The sequence below is a fragment of the Nyctibius grandis genome, chromosome Z, assembly GCF_013368605.1.
Source record: "Nyctibius grandis isolate bNycGra1 chromosome Z, bNycGra1.pri, whole genome shotgun sequence".
Classification (NCBI taxonomy): domain Eukaryota; kingdom Metazoa; phylum Chordata; class Aves; order Nyctibiiformes; family Nyctibiidae; genus Nyctibius; species Nyctibius grandis.
Window position 1 is genome coordinate 76,886,337 of NC_090695.1, and position 19,460 is coordinate 76,905,796.

The following is a 19,460-nucleotide window of genomic DNA, read 5'->3' on the forward strand; positions in this document are numbered from 1 at the left end:
TTCAAAACCAGGAGCTTGAAATAAAACAGAAAGACAAATTTCTTTGGAGAAGTCAAGCCTATTTTTGGTTCAGAGTGCTGAGGGAAAAAACAAGAAGGAAAGAAAAAAAGAAAAAAAGCAAGCAGGGTTTTGGTGGAGATTTATTGAGCTGCAGGGACCCATCCCAGCCTGGCTTCTGATCTTCCCACTTGTGATTGCTGCTTCTGTCAATCCTTTGATTAGTCACTGAGGACATTTTCCACCTCCTTGGTGCCTGCAGTGGCAGTGTGGGAGACCAGGAAAAGTTTCTCTGTCAGCAGTGGTTCAGATTTTGGTTGTTTTCACCTAGCAGGTTCCTGCAATTTGAGAAAAATGTAAGGAGGGAGAGGCAGGGGAAGGAAAAAAGCTCAATAATTTTTGTCGTTCCTAAAACCTATGATTACAGCATTGTACCCTCTTCCTCTGATGTCAGTAGTAAGCTCAGTTTTAGATTCAGGGATGGGGTGCTCACTGACAGCTCACCGCAAATATTGTTATGTAGAGAATCCTTATGGGATATGTTCAGAAAATAATTACTTGCAAAGCTTTTTTTTTTCCTATTGTTCAATGAATTTTTAAAAACGCACAAATGCCACATACATAGGAGATGCCGAAAGAATAGCTGAAGTTTAGGAGAACCATCAGGCTCTAATGAACATCTTGGGGTCTGCCCCATTAATCTTCCTTGGCATTTCACAGAAACACCAGCTTTTAGCTGCTTCTATGAAGCACTGGGATTTTGCAGAGTTGCTTCCTGTATGAACACAATAGACATGAAGGTGTTTGAAACTTACCTTAAAGAAGCAGCTAAAATAAAAACGATGGCCCAGATGACCTGACATAGCAAGGCTTGCTGACATGCCATGACAGCGTGCAGCTCTTGCATGCCTGGCAATTTCACAGCACAAGCTACGCTGAGCTTGTGAACTACTACATTTGTCCTCACATATTCACTGGTGCTGGCAAAGGCAGGCATGGGGGCTCAGTTGCCCCTCTTCCCCCTCTGCCACCTATAGGAGTGGGCTGAAATATAATCAATTCACATGCATGAAAAATTGCACCTCTCCCTGCCCATATTTATCAGCAGTTTTATCAGAAAAGATATCAAAATGGGCATAAGCATCATGCCATATTCAGAATTGTGGAAAAGAAATGCAAACCGGAGCAGCTGATGAACAATGAGCGAGCACCTGCCTGCTGGGCCAGCTCTGCTGTGGGCTGCCTGGCTTGAGGTAGCATGCCTGACATGCATGGGTTGATCTTCAGAGGGAAAGCTCGATCATGCACCAGGGCAGAAATGCCCCAAGACAGTGTCCTGAGAGGATGAAACCTTTTAGGGGGAGAGAGGAAGGATGAGCTTCCCCAGCTGGGGCAAAGCCACCTGACATGGAGAGCGCGACTGGTCCAGGGTAAGAATGGTTGGCTCCCGGAGGAGCACAGCAAACCCATCAGCTTGGCTTGATGGGGCAGCAAGGGGTTGCAGGAGGTTATTTACACAGATAGGTATGCGTGGCTCTGCAACATGGTCTGCTGCAGCTGGTCCACCCCTGATGCTGCCAGAAACCTGGGCACTCCATACCCCACAGCAAGGAGCACAGCCTTGGGCCCCGGCAGCCCATATTTGCAGTGCGTGCTGGGCACATCAGTGACATTCACCATTTCGGGCACCAGTTTTTCTAGGGTGCCTGTGCTGTGTGCATCAGCTTTCTAAAGTGAGGCACGGGCCTTATCTGCCAGATTGCTGCTGAAAAATTGTTTCTAGCACCATCCACCAGCCAGCTAGGATGTTTGGGGGCATGAAGTTGTCCATGCCTTTGCTGGAAAGCATCCAAAGAGGGGGATAAAAAAATAGGCGTTAATAGCTGGTAATCAATTCCATTTATATAAAATGATGAATGTTATGAGACGAAACTATTTGACTTTCAAACACACGAGGAGGCTTGCTTAAATCATTCTGATGTGGTATGTAAACACCACCGCAGGCAGCGTGAGGAAATTAGCTGGGTTCCCGTGCGCGGAGATTCCAAGAGGTCAAACCTCCGCAGGGAGGTTATCGGGCAGCCTTTGCCAGCGCCGAGCAGCAAAGTAGCAGTTTCACATATGCAAAGGGGCAATGCCTCATCCCCACAAGGTTTTTGACATGACACAGGGTGCCAGGTAAGCATTTGAGCTGCAAAGGGACGGTGGCTGGAGTTTTGAGAGCCCAAGGAAAAGAAGACCCCGGAAGGATAATGTTTTGGGGTTTGGAGCTGGTGAGCAGCAAGCAGCGGGTGAGCTGGGCAGGGTGAACCCTCTCTGCACCGCCGGCGTGTGCCTGTCTGCTGCCCACACCATCCCCACGCCGCCTTCGTCTGCAGTGCTTGGCAGGCGTGAGCGAAGGAGCAGGGATTTCTTGCGGTGGGGTCTAACAGCTCTGGTATCTCCACAGGGATTTTAAAGCACCCTGCTAGTGTACCTGTGGGAGGACAGACCATTTTCCGTGTTGATGCTGGTAGCCCTGCTGCATCAGTGATTTTTCTTCCTGCTTATTTATTTTTATTGCTGTGATTCACGAGCAGGCAGATGCTTTGCTGTGAGTTTCGGGCATGACTCAAAGGAAACATAAATGCTGACAAAAAGAGGGAGAGGCTTACAAGCGTAGCAACAGTGCCATTTTCCGTAGTTATTCGGTCAGGGGTTAGCTTGCACCAGGTTTCTGATTTCACCAGAAAACGTTTGGGGTAGCGAATGCCCTCTCATTCTTCAAAGCACACAAGTTTTATCACAACCGGTCTAGACAGTGCTAAATATTTAGAAGTCCATCCTGAGTTATATGCCAGATTGGCAAGCAAACCTTTCTGCCTGTAATATTTCTGATTTTTCTACCCATATGGTTTTTCTCAGTATTGTTATGTGCCAAATTTTAACTTCCTGTTTATAAGGCTTGCAGGCCAAAAGGTTAGGAGTTTATTAGCCCAAGAAATGTGAATTATTGTGTTAACAGGAAAGACCTGATCTTTCCAAAATGGCTTATTGTTTTTTACAAGGCCCCTTTTCTTGTCTTAAGCCCCAGTCCATTATTGTGATGAGATTTTTCAAATTATAAGGGACAGAAAAAGAAAAAAGAAAGCGGCTGTGAGGGGACCGAGGGAAAACAGTTTATGACACATTTCCCCGCCTCCCCCTCTTTCTTCTTTTGTACTTATTTGCTTTCCTTGTCTCCCACACACACCTCCCTTCACAAACATGTGTCCCAGGATAAGCACAAGAGATTTTTTTTTTTTTTTTCCATTATGTTGTGTTTGAAAACTGGGTTGGGAGGGAAAGATCAGGCTTTTTGATCACAAATACAAACATAAAGCACCTCATTTACCCCAATGAAGGAGGGAGGTTGAAAGAACAAAAACGCTTGTGAGAAACTGGGAAATAGATCTTCAGGGTTTCAGGATGCACTTGAGCTTCTTCATGTACATATTTCTGTGCTTTTTGGAGCTCCTTGGCTCCCATCCCTGTCGCTGGTCTTCTGTGTGCACCTCCTCACCGATGGATGGGGCAGCAGGGAGCGGGGTCTGGGGAGGGTGGCCAGCTGGGATTGCTAACCTGGGGAGGAGGAGAAGGAAGGTGGAAGGGGTGGCAGGAGCAACATCAGCTCCTTGAGGTCCCCTTGTGCCACCACCGACAGACAGCAGCTCCCTGGCATTCCCCACCCTGACCATCAATGATGCTCCTGGGGCCAAGGTGATGGAGAGCATGGCTTTGCTGGTGAATGAGGTGGAAGGGGGGATGCAGCATCTCGGGGCACACACATCTCCCCGTCCTCAGAGTGTGGGTTTCTCCATCTGTCCAGCACCTATTTGGCTCAGGCTTTTGTCCTGCACGGCTCCTGAATTGCTCTTTCTTGAATGTAAGCAAAGTCCTATAGGGAGCCAAGAGCACAAATACAGCTGGAAACCCTCCCACAGCTGCTCCCTCAAGGAGGTGCCTGGCAAGCATGGACACACACAGTGGGGGCACATGCACCCACCCGGTGCAGCCCCTGGACACGCTTGCTCCCCTAAATGGCTCTGTCCCCTGCCTGCCACACACCCTTGGTGCCTATGCCTACTCGCAGCAAAGCAGCAGCCATCCTTGCCTTCTCTGCACCCATCTTTCTCACTGAGCACACCCTTCTCCCATCGCCAGCAAGCCGCTGGGGCATGATCCTGCGATGCAGGGATCAGTCCAGGACCGAGGTCTGTCAAAGGCAATGACTTTACACTTGGTTAGACCAATTTCAGGTGGATCCAACCTCTGTGAAAAATGCCCCACGAGCTTCCACGCAGCCCACCTTTTGCCTGGGGTGGTAGGGCATTTTGCACGGAAAGGGTATCGCTTTCTGAGCAGCTTTAGCAACAGCTGAATAAAACCAGTCCCTACAAACCGTTGAGATCAATTTCCATCATCAGTGCCAAACAATTAAAAAAGGTTACTCTTCCTCCCCTGGCTGAATCATTTTAACCACTGGGAATTCAGCGGGACACACTTCTGCTTTTGTCTGCCGTGTGCAAATCCAGGGGAACTCCAGATCCTGCCCTTCCTCAACTTGCCTATCAAAGCAGGTTACCTTACATGGCTTTTGAAATACTTTTTTCCAAATTACGTTGAGCTGAGCAAAGCAGAGCAGTGACTGGGAGTACTTGTGGTCCTCATAGACAGTCACGTTGATTTATTTTGAGTGCTCTTTTCACGCTTACGACAGGTAATGCGTGTTACATCTGTGTATTTCTGCTTGTTGCAGCTGCTGGCCCTGCAGAGGGAAGTCCCCACTTCAGCCACAGAACTAATATATCACAGGAAGCGACAAAACAGTCATCTCTAAACTGCCTACGCTGCTGTGGCTGAGACCTCATTAGGAACAACAGATGTCTTTAGGCATGGAGAGAGGTTAGCACTGGTCTCAGTTCAGCAAAACATCTGACCACACGCTCAACGCTGGATACGTAAATTGCCCTGCTAAGCCAGCTGCCATTACCCTGAGCGGTCTTTTATTTAAACGTGCCAGTAAAAAAGGTTTCCATTGTCTTGGGACTTTCACTCTTGGTTACTTTGCTATATCGGCAAACAACGTTGTTTTTTTGGGGGCTGAAATCCAACATTTGCAGCAGACACGCCCTGGCCTGGGACGCTGTGAACTCCAGCATATGCTTGCTGCAGTTTTCCCATCACTGATTTGCTCCTCTTGCTTTCTCCCTAATGGCTTTGCTCACTTAACTGCTGCTTTTAATTGCTTTGTTACTACTTTCCTGTTTCTCCGAAGACTTTCCACACAGTGAGTACAATGGGGAGGCGTCCTGCCTGCTCTCTCCCCTGGCACTAATACCCAGGGACGTGGGCACATCTCACCCAAGGGCTTGCAGGTAGAGCAGGGACCTGCCTCCAGCAGAGACAAGTGGCTCAGCACCCAGGGGTTTGCTTGCCATGTTTTTTTTTCCAATTCCCCTGAAGAGCTGCTGCTTTTAATATCATAAGGAAAGCTCATCATTTTGAAACTTGGGATGAAAGATAATGACAGTGACCTGCCAAATACAGGGAGCGTTTGTGGAAGTATCAGGAATGCAACCAATGGGTTCAATTCATCTTATTCACTGGCAAGTCCAAACAGTGTAAACAAGCAGAGGACACTCCTGCCCACAGACATTATGGTTGCAGTTAATTTTCTTCTTCTTATAATACTTCAAGGTTTCGGGTGGACTACGAAGTTTATGAGAGCTGCATTAGTGTGCTATTAACTTAGTGATCCTCTTGAATTTAAGCTGGTATTAAAAAAATTTAGAAATAAAACCAAATGTGCTGGGAGAAAAAAAAGTACTTTTTTTCCAGCGTATGTGCAGCTGGCTGATGGCTGAAAAATAGTGATGGAGAAAGGCAAAAGCAAAGTGTTTCAAGAGCATACGCCCAGTACTCCCACAGGGCTGTACTGCAAGGAGGAGGTTAGTAGCTGGGTGATTACAGCATTGGAGGGGAATGAACAGCTCAGAGAACTGGGAATGGCCCTGCCAGCTCCAGATCAGCGCTTCTCATCCAGCCCAGGGCAAGCCAGGGCTCCACGCTGAGGTCCTCTCCGCGGGGCTGGGAAACCCATTGCTGGATGTGGCTACAGCCACAGGTAGCTGCAACGGGGCAGCAATTGCAGGTGACCTAAGGAGGCAGGAAGCTTAGTTTTCCTGGAGAGAACAGGCCCAGCATGCCCAGTATTGCAGTGGCACCCAAACTGGTCAGCTCTGTGCAGCATCCTCCTGGTGAAATCCGTAAGGCAAACAAGTGCAAAGAGCTGGACCACTTGGCATTGGGGCTCTGCAGGCTCATGTGAGCTGCCTTGGAGAGGCTCCTGCTTTTCTTTTGGATGGTTTTGAGATGCACATTGTACTTCCCTTGTTTCCAGGGGCACTTGCAAGACCCTGAGGGTCAGAGCATGGACAGATCTGGAAGCCCGCCCAGATCATCCGTCTGCTCCTAAAATTCCCAGCATGGAGAAAGCGAGCAAACAGCAACAATTAACCTCACCATCCTGATGGCCAGCGACTGCTGCTCAGGGAGCACAGGCCTGGCATGGACCTAGTTCCTGCCACCCCTTTGCTGTGTCACTGTTGTGCCATGAATGAAATGGCATGGCATGAAACTCATCTGGTGACACCTGAGGGTGGACACCACTGTGGAAAACCCAGCTCCACTCAGACATCGTCAACGAGAGCTGTTGTTAGGAGGTCTCTGGAGCACGAGTGTTCAGGTTTGGCTTTCTCACCTATTTTCTGGGACTTAATCCAACACCACAGGGCAAGCTTTTGATTTATAGGGAAAGCACAAGGTCTTTGCCTCTGACCCTGGCTGTCTGCTGATCGAGGCCATTTATCTCCACTGAAGTGATGGGGCAACACGAGTTTGCATCAGGTCATGGTTTGGCCGGACATGACAGCTGGTATCAGGTACCATGGGACAATGGCAATGGTCAGGCGACTCCAGCTGACCCTAGCATCCTCATCAAATATGTTACTAGCAAACCCTAGTATGGTTTATTTTTTCTACGGTGGCACAAAAGCTGTTCCTATTTGCCATATTTAACTCCAGAGAGGTGCTGCTGCTATAAGGCATGACTTCCAGTTCCTTAACTAGAAGCTCAACCAAAGCTGCTATTTTTAACCAGAATTTTAACTTTCTGTGATGGTTGCCATCAGCCCTCTCTGGCCTTCTTGTGCCAGTTTCTCTGTGCTTGGGACTGGTGGTTCTACCTTGACATAAGTGGAGGCTGTCTGTGACAAGTGGATGGAGAGGGCTTCATGGATTCACAGAGACCTTTTATCCCCCCTGCTCAGAAGCCTGCAGACTTCATAACGTCCTGCTCTGAGTATGGACTGGCATCTCAGGTTTGCTGCTCTCACACCATCTGGGCACTCCACCTGCAGAAGTCACACGACCCACAGGACTTTAACTGGGGTTTGTTGTGGCATCAACAGATTGAAAATGCTGCCTGCACCCCAAGGTTTGCCTGGATTACCTGCTCACCACGGCCCACGCATCCTGTCAAAACCATGATCACCCACCTACCTGGACCGAGATAAGAGGTCATCTTGCCCCACTTTTGGGAAGGGGAAGCCAAAGCATGTGCATAGGGCTCAGCTGGTTCCACTTGCATCAGATGCATTCAGACAGCCTGAAAAAGGGTTTAATTTTCTGCGACTCCATCCACCAGCGGGGATTACCAGCTTGGCTTTACACCACGTCTACAGCAGCTCTGCGGACAGCAGCTAGAGGAGACATGTATGGGTCTCAGAGGGAAACGCAGCTGGGCTGTGCAGGAGTTCCCTGCCTGGATGGGTGGTTTCCAGCTCCACCAACCCACCCATGAGAAAAACACTCATACCTGAGGGCAGGAAGAGCCACAGAGTTCAAGAAGTGTTCAGGAACTGTTTTTCCGTCCTCCCGCCAACCTCAGTGAGGATTTTTTTTGTACTCTGTAACCTATCTCCACATTAGTCACCAGATATAAAACAGATAAATCAACCAACAAATTTTGCATGAGACACAAACACGGTCAGGATGGTGTCCAAGCTGTGTACTTCAGAGCTGTCGCCACTCTGGTTTTCTTCAGTTGAAGGAAGGATTACGCAGTTTCGCGTTACTGTTTACAGCAGCCAGGTTCCACCCGACCTGGTGAGAACAGGGGGCAGGTTAACCACTTGCTGCAGAGCCCCTGTTACCCTCACCACAGGGCTGCCGCCCGTGCCAAGGCAACGCGAGTTCAGGCGTGCACGGGCCGAAGTCAGAGGACAGCAATCGAAAATGCAGAAACATGTGGAAGGAGCACAAAACCACAGAACAGCTATGCAACTTCTGGTGCCCAGAAATCATAGCAAGGCGATTTGTAAGACCCTCTGAATGATTTTTGATTTGGGTTGAGAGAAAGGAAACAAATGAAAAAAACAAAAACGGTAGTGACTAGCTCTCTGGAAAAAGCGTAGAATACACTTTATTTCTTCCCCAGTTTTAGTCAGTTAATCTTCCCTCAGAAGGGGCTACAGTTAGCAGCCCCTTGAAATGGCATTGTGCACAGACAGTAAACCCCAAGCAGTTTCCTAGCTGCTACACCACAAAACACAACATTTCTTTGCAAAAGAAAAATCATGGTGGAACGTGAATGTGTATGTTCATTTGTACATTTCTTTTGCACACAAACACTGGTTTAATATGTGCACACTGGCACAAAGATGGATACTTATGTGCTTGTACATTAAGTTTTCTGAGTATCCTGTCGTTCTTGAGAACATCTGCAATTCAGCACCCTGTGGTTGTATATTGGACAAGGCTTTTCCAAAAGGAAACTGTCTTCTAAATTGCATTAAAGAAACAATTTGACAATGTAAGGAATTAACGCCTTTCAGTTTCTGCTGTAGGTGCTTTCCATTCTTCATGTACATCAGAAAGACCTTCACAGCTGGACCAATGATTTAACAACAAGACATTTCCAAATGGTGGCGCAGAGGTGCATGGAAGTCATTAACAATCAGAATGAAGCTGGACAGATTTAGGTCTCTTAGGCTGTATCAAAGTAAGTAAAGTCAGGATTGATTCATGCACTGATTCTACCCTTTCCTCTCTGGAAGCCAGAACATCTGGAAGATCTGTATCTCAAGGCAAAATTGGGTATCTTTTTGTGCTGATGACCTGAAGTCTGGGTCCTCAGGCTCAGTAGCTCAGCAAGTATTTACCAATTTCCTTGTGAGGACTAGGAAAATCTCCAGCCCTGTGGGAAACACCACCATTATATACAACGCTTAATTACAGTCAGGGGTTAAGCAAAACAGGATTTTGTTAAAATGTAAATGGTTCTCAACTCAATTATATGTACATATAATTTTTGAATATGAAACACACCAATCTGAATACATACAAATATTTTTTGATGTATTAGCTCTGTGCCCTAAGGTAATTTTTAGTTTGGCTGGTTTTCACTTTGTGCAGAGCCTGTTTTACTCAGGTCCAGAGCAGACTCAGTGCTGCTGTTCTCAGTGCCTGCATTTACAGCAATACACAGATGAAAAGAGGGGTTTCACCAGCAACTGGTAACCTAAATATAAAGAAGTGTAGGCAGGCATGGGATGTGTGGGCACAGATGGCTACTAGGCACTACGACCAGCACAAGCAGAGGTTTTTCTGGAGCACAGCTGGAAGGAGCAGTCCAGCACCCACCTTTGAGATGCTCTTGTTTGCCCACCCACCTGCTCCCCATCAGAAGCAGTTTCTGCCTGACCTCCAAGGGACAGTCACCTCTTCCATCTCTGGTTTCCTGCCCTGGTTTGGTTGTTGCTCTCTCTGACACCTTCTGCGAAATGCATGCCAGAACTTGATTTACGTACTGTTTTCAGAGAAGGAATGCCCCAAGTGAGGACACTGCATAATCTAGGATAGGGATGCGTTAAAGCCAGCTTGTTCTAAGAGCACGCAATGCAAGGTGGCAATGTGTCACCTACACTGGTCTGACCTCTAGAGCCGTTCTGCTAGCTGTGATGGGATTGCTCTTGAAGTATGCTAACATGCTGGCAACAAGAATTAAGCTGCGGCTTCCTCTGAACTGATAAATAAAAAGGGCCTGAGAAATTCTCACTCTTCTTGGCCCTCTGTTCCAGGATGTGCTTTTTTCCCAAAGCTGCAGACGTTTTCTGCTGTGTGATGCAAGATGCCCACTATTTGTTTGCACCATCCTTTCAGGAAAAGCAAGTCCTCACGCAGGGTGACACTTAGAGGGATCACATTCAACCTGTTGTCAAAAAGAGCAGCAGATTTCTGTAGCATTGATTAGAGCTTCCCAGGGTATCTGGCCTTAGAAAGCGGAGATTTGTTCAACTGAATGTGAGTTTCTGGTTTGGAGCGGGAGGGGAGGATGGTCCCCTGTGGGATTAAAGACTTGGGAAAATGCCTTTTCTGCTGTCTTCCTTGATAACATTGTTGGCACAGTAACACAGCAGGTCAAAGCTGGGGTCCAGAGGCCGTGCTCACACCTACTTCCACACACGTCTCTGTCTTCCTTATTGCTTTGATTTATTGCAAGGGGGAGTTCAGCAGTCCCCTGTCATTTGCAGAGCGCAGATGCTGGGACTTCCCCTCAAAAGTCAAATGCAAGTGTACACTCTCAGGGCAGGCAGCCAGGGGTTATGAGGGCTGAGGACATCCTTCCTTGGCATGGGGAAGGCTCTGCTGTGCAGGGGGCTGCTCAACTGTGCAGGTGCACGCAGGGACTGGGACTGTCCCTCGCAGGCACTGAAGGCAGAGCCTGGCTGCACTGCACAGGGAAGGAAGATGCCTGCAGGCAACAGTTCCTCAAATGCTCCCCTACTCTGGGCAAGCCCCTTCTGCCTTTCTTTTGTCCAAGCAAAATGCATGTGATTGGAGACCAGGCTTCATAACGATGCCCTCCTTTCTCACATTCAGCTACTGCCCACACAATCATAGGAATATATGGCTGGAAGGGAATTATATGATTATAAAAACAATATACATTAAAAAAAATGTCAGCATTGAGCAGAAATGCGACAGTCAGACAGAAGATGGTCTAAACACACCCAAAAGCTGACAGGGAAGGAGACTCCTCAGTGGCTTGGGCAGCTCTAGGCAATATTTTTCTGTCCTGCTCTTGCAGAAAGCATTTCTCCACTTGTCATCACAGGTCACACTTGCAGCAAATGAGGCTGAGTACTTGTCTGACTTCTAATAGGCCCTGGGAAGAACAGGTTTGTGTCCTCATATATAACTGAAAACCAAGTGAAGATGGTGCTCATCTACTCTCTCCTTGGTAAATGAGGACTTCTTTCAGTCTTTCTGTCTGAAAGCCTACCTGTATATTTCTAAAGCTTCTGCATAGTGTTGTTTGCTTCTGGCTAGCTTTTTCTTCAAGCACCACATCTCTCACATGTGCATGTCACTGCAGCTGAGACCTGCCCAGTGCTAAAGTGAAAATGACCTTCCTTGGCTGGGGCATGCCTTTTATCATCCATCCATCCCACAACACTGTCCCTTTTTTGGAGCAGCATCACCCTGCTAATACCTCTGCTGTCTGTTGCTTTCCTTCCACCCACTGCTCCCGCGCTACTATCTGAATACTCTCTGCTCGGTTCCCATAGGTGCCTTTGATTTCTCTTCCAGGTGCCATGCATTTTTGCTTCTCTTGCTTTTCATCCTGCTGACTGTGGCTGAGGCCCAAGCATAACTGTTGGTGCAGACGGTTTCTCTGCTGAGAAGAAGACAAGTTGGTCAATAAGACATTGACTGACTGATTGCGTTGGCCTTTCACAGCCTGTACCCTTTTTATCCATTTCCAAGTTTCTGCAAGCCCCTCCAATTTTTTTTTTATCCTCAGCCCCCTTAGATTAATGACTGGCATCTTCAACAGGGTTTAAATAGTTTGAGGGAAACAGCTTTCTTCTTGCCTCTCCTCATGAGTTTAGAGGTTAGGGAATAGTTTACAGGGCTCAAGCAGGGGCAGCAACTAAATGCACTGGCTTACAACATTGTTGAACCATGCTGTGGTGATAGCTAGAGCCTCTAGACAAGGAATAAAGCTGCATAGCACCAAGCAGCAGTCAGTCCCCACTCAAGAGAGACCACCAGCTCCCATGAGTGGTGGGAGACAAGCAGAACGGGGGGAAGGCTGGGGAAAGCAGAAATAGCAACCATTTTTTCAATGTTCCCTTACAGCGTTGGGAAGCAGTGCTCATGGGACAGGAGAGGCTGGCATCCCCATCGTTCTCCAGGGAGCATCACCTCAAAAGGTACTTCCCAAAGGAAATGTTGAAGAAACACAGCTGCAGACTGGGCTCAGTGGCCTCCTGGGAAGTTCCAGGAGAGGGTGCTAAGCTCTCTGCCATGCCCAGGGCACGGTCCTCCTATGGGGTAGAGACAGCTTCCAGAAAACTGGTCCTCTATTCCCCAAACTCAGCTATTTATAGACCTGCGTTGTCACTCTGAATGAGTTTCTCTTTTTGCTTTTGTAGCTTCTGGGAAAAAAAATAAAATCGACTCGGCACCCAAAGACTGTTTGCCATGGCATGGGGCAAATGATTTGTTTGGAGGTGTGCTTTCCTTGTTAAGTAATTACCAGTGAAGCAGAGACGAAAGTGGAGGAGACTCCCTTGTGAAGTAACTGAGAGGCAAAGGAGGCCAATATCACCAAAGAAGCAGCTGGACCATCCATCCCCCACATTGTGCTCTGATGCCTGCCACAGTTCTGTGGTTTGCCAGAAAAGGCCAGTGGGAGCTGTGGAAGCTCTGTGAAACCAGGGAGATGGCACAGAGCTGTTGGTGGGGACAGGGCTCAGGAAAAGGCCCTGGTGCAGAGTGGGGTTTTAGTACTAATTGTCTTTCAACCCTCCCTGCATTGGAAACCCAACTGATACGACAAAGGTGCCAGGAGCAGGAGGGTCTGCAGGGCAACAGCTTTCAGATCATTGCCCCAGGGTCATAGTTTCTCTGTGATTTACACCTGTTTACTTTGTTCTGAAGGAGCTTCTTTGTCTGTCTTCCCAGCAGGCTCTTGAACCCCAGAGCTTATTCCAGTCTGCCATTTGGCTCATGTGTATTTCAAAACTCAGGAAAAACCCCAAAAGGGAGAAAGCATGGCCTACATGACAGGGTCTCTCACTGCTGCATGCAGAGTTTTTCTAAAAAAGCTTGATAGACAACAAAGTGCTAGACAGCCCACACCTCCTCCTACGTGGAAGTCTACAAAAAAAGGATCACCCAACCTACTGATCATTGCAGAAGAGTCTTTTGCAAGCACATCATCCCAACACCTTTGCTTCAGCAACTCGTTAGAGGAGATCCTTCCGTTACTTTGCTCAGAAAAGCAAGAGGGAGGGTACTGTTCAGCACCCACCCTCTCTACAGTCACAGCATTTGCAGAAGTACCCGGAGCATATTCTGCTGAACCTGCTCTACACAAACGTGAGCTGGCCACAAATGGAAAGCAAACCCACCTCCTGACCAGCATTTCCCTTCCTGCCTGGTACAGGCTTGGGAAGGGACTCACAACAAGTCAGATGTAGTTCATGATGTTACAGATATGCTGTAGACAAAACATGCCAGAGAGACGGTTCCACTACCCCTCTGCAGGTAAAGCAATGCAAACCTGTGCAGATAATCCCATCTGAATGCCCGAGGGAAGGGGGGGGTGGGGTGGTGCTAATGGCTCCAGGCACAGCAAGAATCTCACACCAGAGTGTAAATCTGCAAATAAGAGCACAAAAAGTGAAATAATTCCATTAGCTTCCCATGTGCAGAAGGGGAAGGAAAAGGAGGAGAGTTTCCATTTTACTATCTACCACTGGATGAACACAACAGCAAAGATCTATTGATCCTTCTCCCTTCTCGAACACATTCTGCCAGTGTTGACTGCATTTGACCAAGGGGCTGAGGTGCCAAGCAGTGTCAGTTGTTATCCTTTTCATGAAAATAAAAACTTTATTAGGGTCCTTCTTCTCCACACATTCCCCACTCAACAATGCACTCAGCCTATATTAGCCGTCATAGCATTCAGAGAGTAGCTCAACCACTAGACAGATTAACAAGGAAAAACAGGCTTCATTGATTCAACTTGCTAATTACTGTGAAGCCAGGGAGATGTCTGACCTGCTGCTGCCTGGGCTCTGTTGCTTGGGCCTTTTAGAAATCAAGTACAGGAAGCAGGGCACAATTGCAACCTAATTGTGAATTGTCCGAGGCTGCTAATTAAATTATAGCAGGACTGTCCAAATACCATGATTGCTGTTGCAGTGGGAAAGATGATGGGTTCAAAAGGACAGTTACAGCAGAAGTCAGCAGCCGTTGTTCAGCATCCATCATTGACACAAGCTGACACTGAGATCCCCCAGTAAAGGAGGAAAGATCTCAGAGGATTCATTGCTGGCAGAGATCCTATCTACACTGACAGTACGATGGCACACTAGCCTGTTACCATCACAGTGAGCATATTCTCAGGGTCTCTGCTTCAATCTGCATTTGTTTGCCCTTGCTGACCCCAGAGAGAAGCGCGTGCAGGGGACTCGCTGTGTATGCACCGCTCTTGTGTGCGACCTGCAAAACAGTTGTTCCCAAACCACATCATCACTGTCCTATGGCTATTAGTTTTCCAAATGTCCAATATGGGAGAGGGGGAACCCCAGACCACCCCACTCCCCTGAAAGCACCAGATCTTAACTACATGTCATCCATGGGGTGGGGCAGGTCCCAGAGTAATCAGAGACTCAAGGAGCTTATACTTTCCATGACTCAAAACTGTTTTGTTCTAAAAGCAAGGGAGCAGACGACCAGAATAAAAGTGAGAAGGCACTTGTCTAAATAAATGAAAGCTTCTGCATGTTTCTAAAAAGGCATCCCTCCCCCAGAGCTCATCTTGCCAGGGAAGCTGTTTGATTTCTGCTTGCTGAGCACTCCTGAAAGACAGTAAGCCAGAGGTGGATATTTTTCTGCAGAGTTAGCAAGACAAATGGGCTCTGGACACTGGAGCTGGCACGAGGAGGTAGCAAGACCCCTGGGCTGGAAGTGTGGAGAGGAGGTGTCTCCCCAAAGCCCCTGCTTTCAGCTGCAGCCTGGGATCAGCTGAGGGGTGTCGTGCAACTGAAGCCAGGCATTAGGGACAGCCAAGCTCCCGTCGAGTGGAAATTTCTTGCCCCATTCTCTGATGGCCTTTGAACCCTTACACTGTTTATATGGACCTCAGCAGCTGGATCACTGTCCTTTGGTCAGTGTTAGTTAGACACCCATTTTAACACCCTCCTTGCCCCTGCCCCAGAATTTTCCAGACACTGGGCTTTTTGCTCTCTCTTTTCTCACTGCAGTGTCTTCCCTGCTGCTGGTCCTGTTACTGGTGTGTTTTCTCAGCCATCCAGGCCCCAGCTTCTCATGCACAGAGACAGCAAAGCAAACCTTCTGCGGGGAAATTTCTTGGCCCTCTTTTAATGTTTCCATTTTCCAAGTATACTTGATCCAGTATCTATGTACAGTCACAGAATATATACTGGGTCTCCTACAGCTCAGCCCTGGGAGCCCTGCCCACAATCATATCTTTTATTATTGTTTTTATTAACTATTTATTAGGCCTTTCCACACCAAGTGGTGCCTGTATGTTGTGCCCCACTCTTTCTTATTCCCAGCTCTGAGAGTACATGCACCGTCCCCAGCTCAGTGTCACCTCACCACAGCTTACCCCCGGGGACACCGAAAGCAGAAAGGTGCAGATAGGCACCACCAAATCTGCAGCCTGCTTTGGATCTGCCTCAAAATCGGTCAGAAGTGAATACGTCTTAATGGGTGGTCTCCCTTACATTTTAGGCCAGCATTTTTGTTCTCCAAAACATTTCCTGCTGTGGATGCAGCAAATGCAAGCGGCTAGGAAAATGAGCTGGCTGTGACACATGGATTCAGATGTCCCTGGGCATGTCACTTTGCTCTTTTTTCTCTACCAGCCCAGCTCTTTTGAACAGGGATCGTGTGTACAGTAACTTGCCCAGGGTGGAGGCAGGGAAATGGGGCATCTCCAGTTGGGACTGGAGCTTGACCATTCCACCGTAAAATACACCTGTAATGACTTACAAAATAGTTTACGGCAGCGCGGCTGATCAACAAGGCCAAGTTGCATTTTTGAAGGGAACATGCTTGAGGCAAAATCTGTTCAGAGGACAAAGCACTCAAACAGCAAGAGACATTTCTTCTGCAGTTTTCCACACCTGGACCTCCCACTAGGAGATAGTTCAATGTCTGAGAAGCTTTGAGTGACAGAAGGAAAGAAATAATATGTATTATTTAGCATGTTAAAAATAGGAACAAAGTAAGACTTGAATATTGCTTTGCATACATATATTTTAAGACCGTTTAATTCTCCATAAAACAGGCTATATGGGCCTTAAAAAAATAACTCGTATGCCTACCACAGATAGCATAGTGGGAAAATTGATACACTTGGTAAGTGTATACACAGTTCACATCCAGTGATTGCCTAATAAGTACCAAAGGTAATTTTGTGCACCAAGCATGAATGATGTCCATCTGCCAACAAGTATTATAATTTTCCTGGGGACTTAACATCAAATCTAAAAGCCTTTTCCATTAAAGATAAGCGCTGTCGCTCATCCATAAGAAGCGGGTTTCTTTTTGTTAGTTAGGTCCCAGCACCAAGGGTTGATATGACCATGTGCAAAACACTGATTGATCTGTTCAAAAAACAAGGTGGGGTAGGGCTGGGAGTCATTTCATGAAAGCTCAGGCAAAAAGCCTGCAGTGGATTTGCCCAGACATCCTTACTGGTTACAAAAGAAAGCACTGCAGTTCAACTGACAGACTTTTGGCAGGAAAGAGTGATGAAGGAAAAGAGAAAGATGAAGAGATGAGTGAAAAAAATATTCCTCCTTATTTTCCAAAAAACATAGCAAAGAAAGCAGTTGAACATGAAGGGCAGCGCAGACAGATGGAGCTGACAGCTAACATGAATGCTGAAGAGGATGTGTGGGACCTCCTGTGAATCCGTGTTTGCAGGTGAAACACCAGTATATATATAAAGGAAAACCACAGTGGACACTGCCATTTGAACAAAAAATCAGGGAGCAGAGACACACTCATACACAACCAATTTCCAGTGAGGTGTTTGGTATGTTGCCTTTAGGAAGAACAGTCACCTACCTCAGGGGAAGCAAAATGTGCCAGGAGCTGATGTTTGAGGTGTCTTTGCTTACATTTAATATGCTTTTGTATTTGCACGCAAATACCACTGGTCTGTGGGTGCTCACTCTGCATCAGCATATTTTAATTCTGTGTTAATTCTGGCAGTCACTAAATGAGGTCCTGGCAAAGTGATCTGGGCCAGGGCAGCTCAGAGGACCGAAATACGCTGCCTGCTCCAGGGGTGCACCCAAAGGCCACGAGTTTTCCTGCCCGGCAGAACTCTGGCTGTTGCCCTACTACTGAGACTGGCCCCAAGTTCCTCCACAGCCATGTTTGCTTTGGTGTAAGTTAGTAGCCAAGTTATACAGTACACTAGGAAGAACCCCCTGCCCTCCACCCAAACCTTCACAGAGCTGTCCTTTTAAGGGAGGAAAAATAAAAAATAGCCTGTGGGAAGGGTAGATTTATTTACAAGCATTAGGAAACACTTTCGGGAAAGATGGGATTTTTATAGCACAGGCTTTTTATCATAAAGATTAAAATAGGGATTTTATTTTTTTAAGAGAATACCCTACAGACCAAATGTGTATTTGGATCTCCCTCCAGAGATGTTCCTGGTCACACAGGTCACCCCATGCAGCTGAAACCAACATCCAGAGCTTTGCACCAGCAGCATAAATGGAAGCAGGGCAACTCTTTGCTGCCCAAGATATGGTTTTCAGCCCCATGTCTCTCATGGGTAAAGACATGCTTATTTAACCTCAGCTGGAAGCTCAGCTGGTTGCATGCCTGCACAGTGTGACCACTAGGCAACAGATAATATCCGTGAGGCTTCAAATCCTTGTAAGTGAACTGGGGCTAATGCAGATTCCTCATCTGTACAGCAATCTAGCAATTCACCTCGACAGGTCAGGAGCAAGACAGAGGTATCAGCTGAGCTAAGGACCACTGCTTTCCAGGGCACCATGTCCTACTGCCTTTGAAATAGGACAATTTCACCGGTAACACCATGACTGCAGGTAGCTCCTTTGGTAATTCCCTCAGAAAACCTTTGGAACAGCTGTTCATCACAAGTATGCACCTTTAGGAGATCTGTATGTCTGTGCTGGTGGTACCGGAGTAGTAAATGGGATGGTGTGGTGGCTGGGATTTGTAAACTGGTAACCTCCGTTCTCTTCCCCAGTTATTCCAGTTGATATGTGGCCTTATTCAAACTGCTCAGTTTCTGTATTTCCATTTTTCCTTCTGGCAAAGCTTACCCTCCTCTAGGAAGAAGGTGCCCCAGGCTTCCCAGTGAAGCTATCGGCAGCCAGGTCCAAAGCCAAGCAGGGGAAGTGGCTCCTTGCAGGGTGGGTGAACGCTTCCCCACAGGCTGTCATGGACATGACCAGTGCAAGGGGAAACCATGACTGCTATATGGCTTTTTCCTCTCTCTTGCTGGTGCCTTCACCCAAGGGCCACCACCACGTCGGTGCAAGAGCCCTGCATGCCACAGGCAGCTGTAATGGCAACAGCTGCACAACAGATAATGCCTGCAGTGCCATGATTGCATTATAAATCGAAATCGCAGCTGGCTAAGGACAAAAATACATGAATAAGGTATGTATCCAGGTGAATAGAAGTATGTGGAAATGGAAGAGAAGAAGAACACCTTTATGAACCTAACACCACCTTTCTTGATGACATTGCATGCTTGAAAGTGCACCACTGCTGCAGAGACTTTGGCTAGTCCTCAGCAAAGCACATCAGCCTTATTTGTCATACATCTGACGTGGGACTGGTCTAGCTGCGCTGCTGTAATATTTCCTCAAAAGACCAAATAAAAATCAAACTACAATACTGGGAGACTGGTCAAGACTGGGAAATAAATTCTTTGGTGGTTAACAAAAGAGACAGAAACCACATCCACTACAGGAAATGCCTCAAGCTAAAAAGTTTGAGGCTGGGAGAAAACTCAGGGGAGATGCAGCATAACCTATTGCAGTACAGTTGCTGCTGGTTCCTGGACATCCCTTTATGGTCCCAGCTGGAGACAGGATACTACTCTAGTGCGTCCCATCGTCCACATTAGTGCTTCTGGACACCTTCAAGCCTTCAATTGACAAGCACGATCGTGAGAGTAACTTTATTGCCTTTCCATTGCTGACTCGAGTGCAGAAGATGGAGGGAGACGAATCTATGTGCATGAAGCCTCTGTAGAGCTGTTTACTTGCATGAAGGTGTGAGACACCCAGCTGTGGAGGAAAGAGCAGCTTCCTGGTGTTTGATCCTAAAGCAGTGTG

The 19,460-nt window shown here is 47.4% G+C and overlaps 1 protein-coding gene across 1 annotated transcript in view; it reads right to left on the reverse strand.

Annotated features, from left to right (window-relative positions):
* Window positions 1-259: 259 nt before the first annotated feature.
* The window catches only part of SUSD1 (sushi domain containing 1), a 110,112-nt gene continuing 90,911 nt past the window's right edge, over window positions 260-19,460 (reverse strand). Inside the window, exon 14 of the mRNA XM_068422896.1 lies at window positions 260-335. Coding sequence (XP_068278997.1) covers window positions 321-335 — 15 coding nt within the window. The 3' untranslated portion in view covers window positions 260-320. The remainder of the gene's footprint in view (window positions 336-19,460) is intronic.